The sequence below is a fragment of the Phalaenopsis equestris genome, unplaced genomic scaffold (genome assembly GCF_001263595.1).
Source record: "Phalaenopsis equestris unplaced genomic scaffold, ASM126359v1 Scaffold194070, whole genome shotgun sequence".
NCBI lineage: Eukaryota > Viridiplantae > Streptophyta > Magnoliopsida > Asparagales > Orchidaceae > Phalaenopsis > Phalaenopsis equestris.
This window is the reverse complement of record NW_018214019.1, coordinates 1-1112: the sequence shown is the minus strand read 5'-3', so window position 1 is coordinate 1112 and position 1112 is coordinate 1. Positions and strand designations below refer to the sequence as shown.

Below are 1112 nucleotides of genomic sequence, written 5' to 3'. Positions count from 1 at the left end.
GAGAGAGAGAGAGAGAGAGAGGATTGCAAACTTTACACTTTCTTGCTTTCATCGCCTTTCTAGCTAATATACCAGCCAAGTTGAAAGGCAACAGCGCCACAAGGGCGTTATTTATTAGTTTCTGATTCCTTCTTTGAATTGTAGAAAGAAGCTTTGAGAAAGACAGAAAGGGAAAGAAAAAACAAGTTTATGCCTCCTCTTTTTCCTTGCTTCTAATTTTTTGTGAATCCTATTCATGGGGAGGTGGAGATACAAATTCAGAGCTTTCCGACTATCCGAAATGATGCCAAATTCATGGCTCAATAAGCTGAGGGACATGAGAATCAGAAGAAGCAAAGGTAGCAGAAAAGTTCAGAATTCCATGAAAACCGGAAGATCCTTTGAAAACCAAAAGCCAAGCCGAGAAGCGCCACAAAAGCAAGCATATGACCCAAACAGACCGTCCAATTATATTCCAAGCGGAAACAGAGTAGAAAAACTTCCTTATTCTCCCACGCCTTTCGATAAACCGAGAAAAACCAAGCCAAATATTCGTAAGAATCCGCTGAGCACTCAAAACAAGCACATCTCTTCCTCTCTGTCTTCCATTAATAATTCCAAAGAACAGAGCTCCTCCTTTCCAAGCTCAGAGCCAGCCCATGAAACTCCTCTGCACCACTTGGACGGTGTCTTATTCTCTACTGATTTTAATCTTTCCATTATTCTTCCTCCTATAGTGACTAAGCCCATCAAGAAAGCGACACATGAACCCGACATAGCAGCTGGACAACCAATCCACGTAAGGAGGTTATACACGTCCCAAACTCCACGAAATAAGATGCGATTGAATTCACCCAGGCTAGCAAAGAAGAGGCTACGACAGAAGAACGGGTTGGCTGATAGCTTCGTGGTGGTCAAGTTTTCGTCAGACCCGGAAAGTGACTTCAGAGAATCCATGCTAGAGATGATCTTTCAGAACAATCTTTGGGCTTCGAAGGATTTGGAGGAGCTTCTCTCTTGCTATCTTTATTTCAATTCGGACGAGTATCACGATCTCATCGTGCAGGCTTTCAAGCAAATCTGGTTTGATCTTACTGTCATGAACCTGCAATACAAGTAGCTTGAATATATAT

The 1112-nt window shown here is 42.4% G+C and overlaps 1 protein-coding gene across 1 annotated transcript; it reads left to right on the top strand.

Moving 5' to 3' along the window:
- Window positions 1–30: 30 nt before the first annotated feature.
- LOC110034860 (transcription repressor OFP1-like) lies at window positions 31–1099 on the top strand. The gene has a single exon (XM_020739099.1). It carries the CDS (start codon window positions 236–238, stop codon window positions 1097–1099), a length of 864 nt encoding a protein of 287 aa, XP_020594758.1. The 5' UTR covers window positions 31–235.
- Window positions 1100–1112: the final 13 nt, after the last annotated feature.

Excerpts from the sequence above, each read along its gene's own strand:
- LOC110034860 (XM_020739099.1), top strand. The coding sequence starts at position 236 with ATGGGGAGGTGGAGATACAAATTCAGAGCTTTCCGACTATCCGAAATG.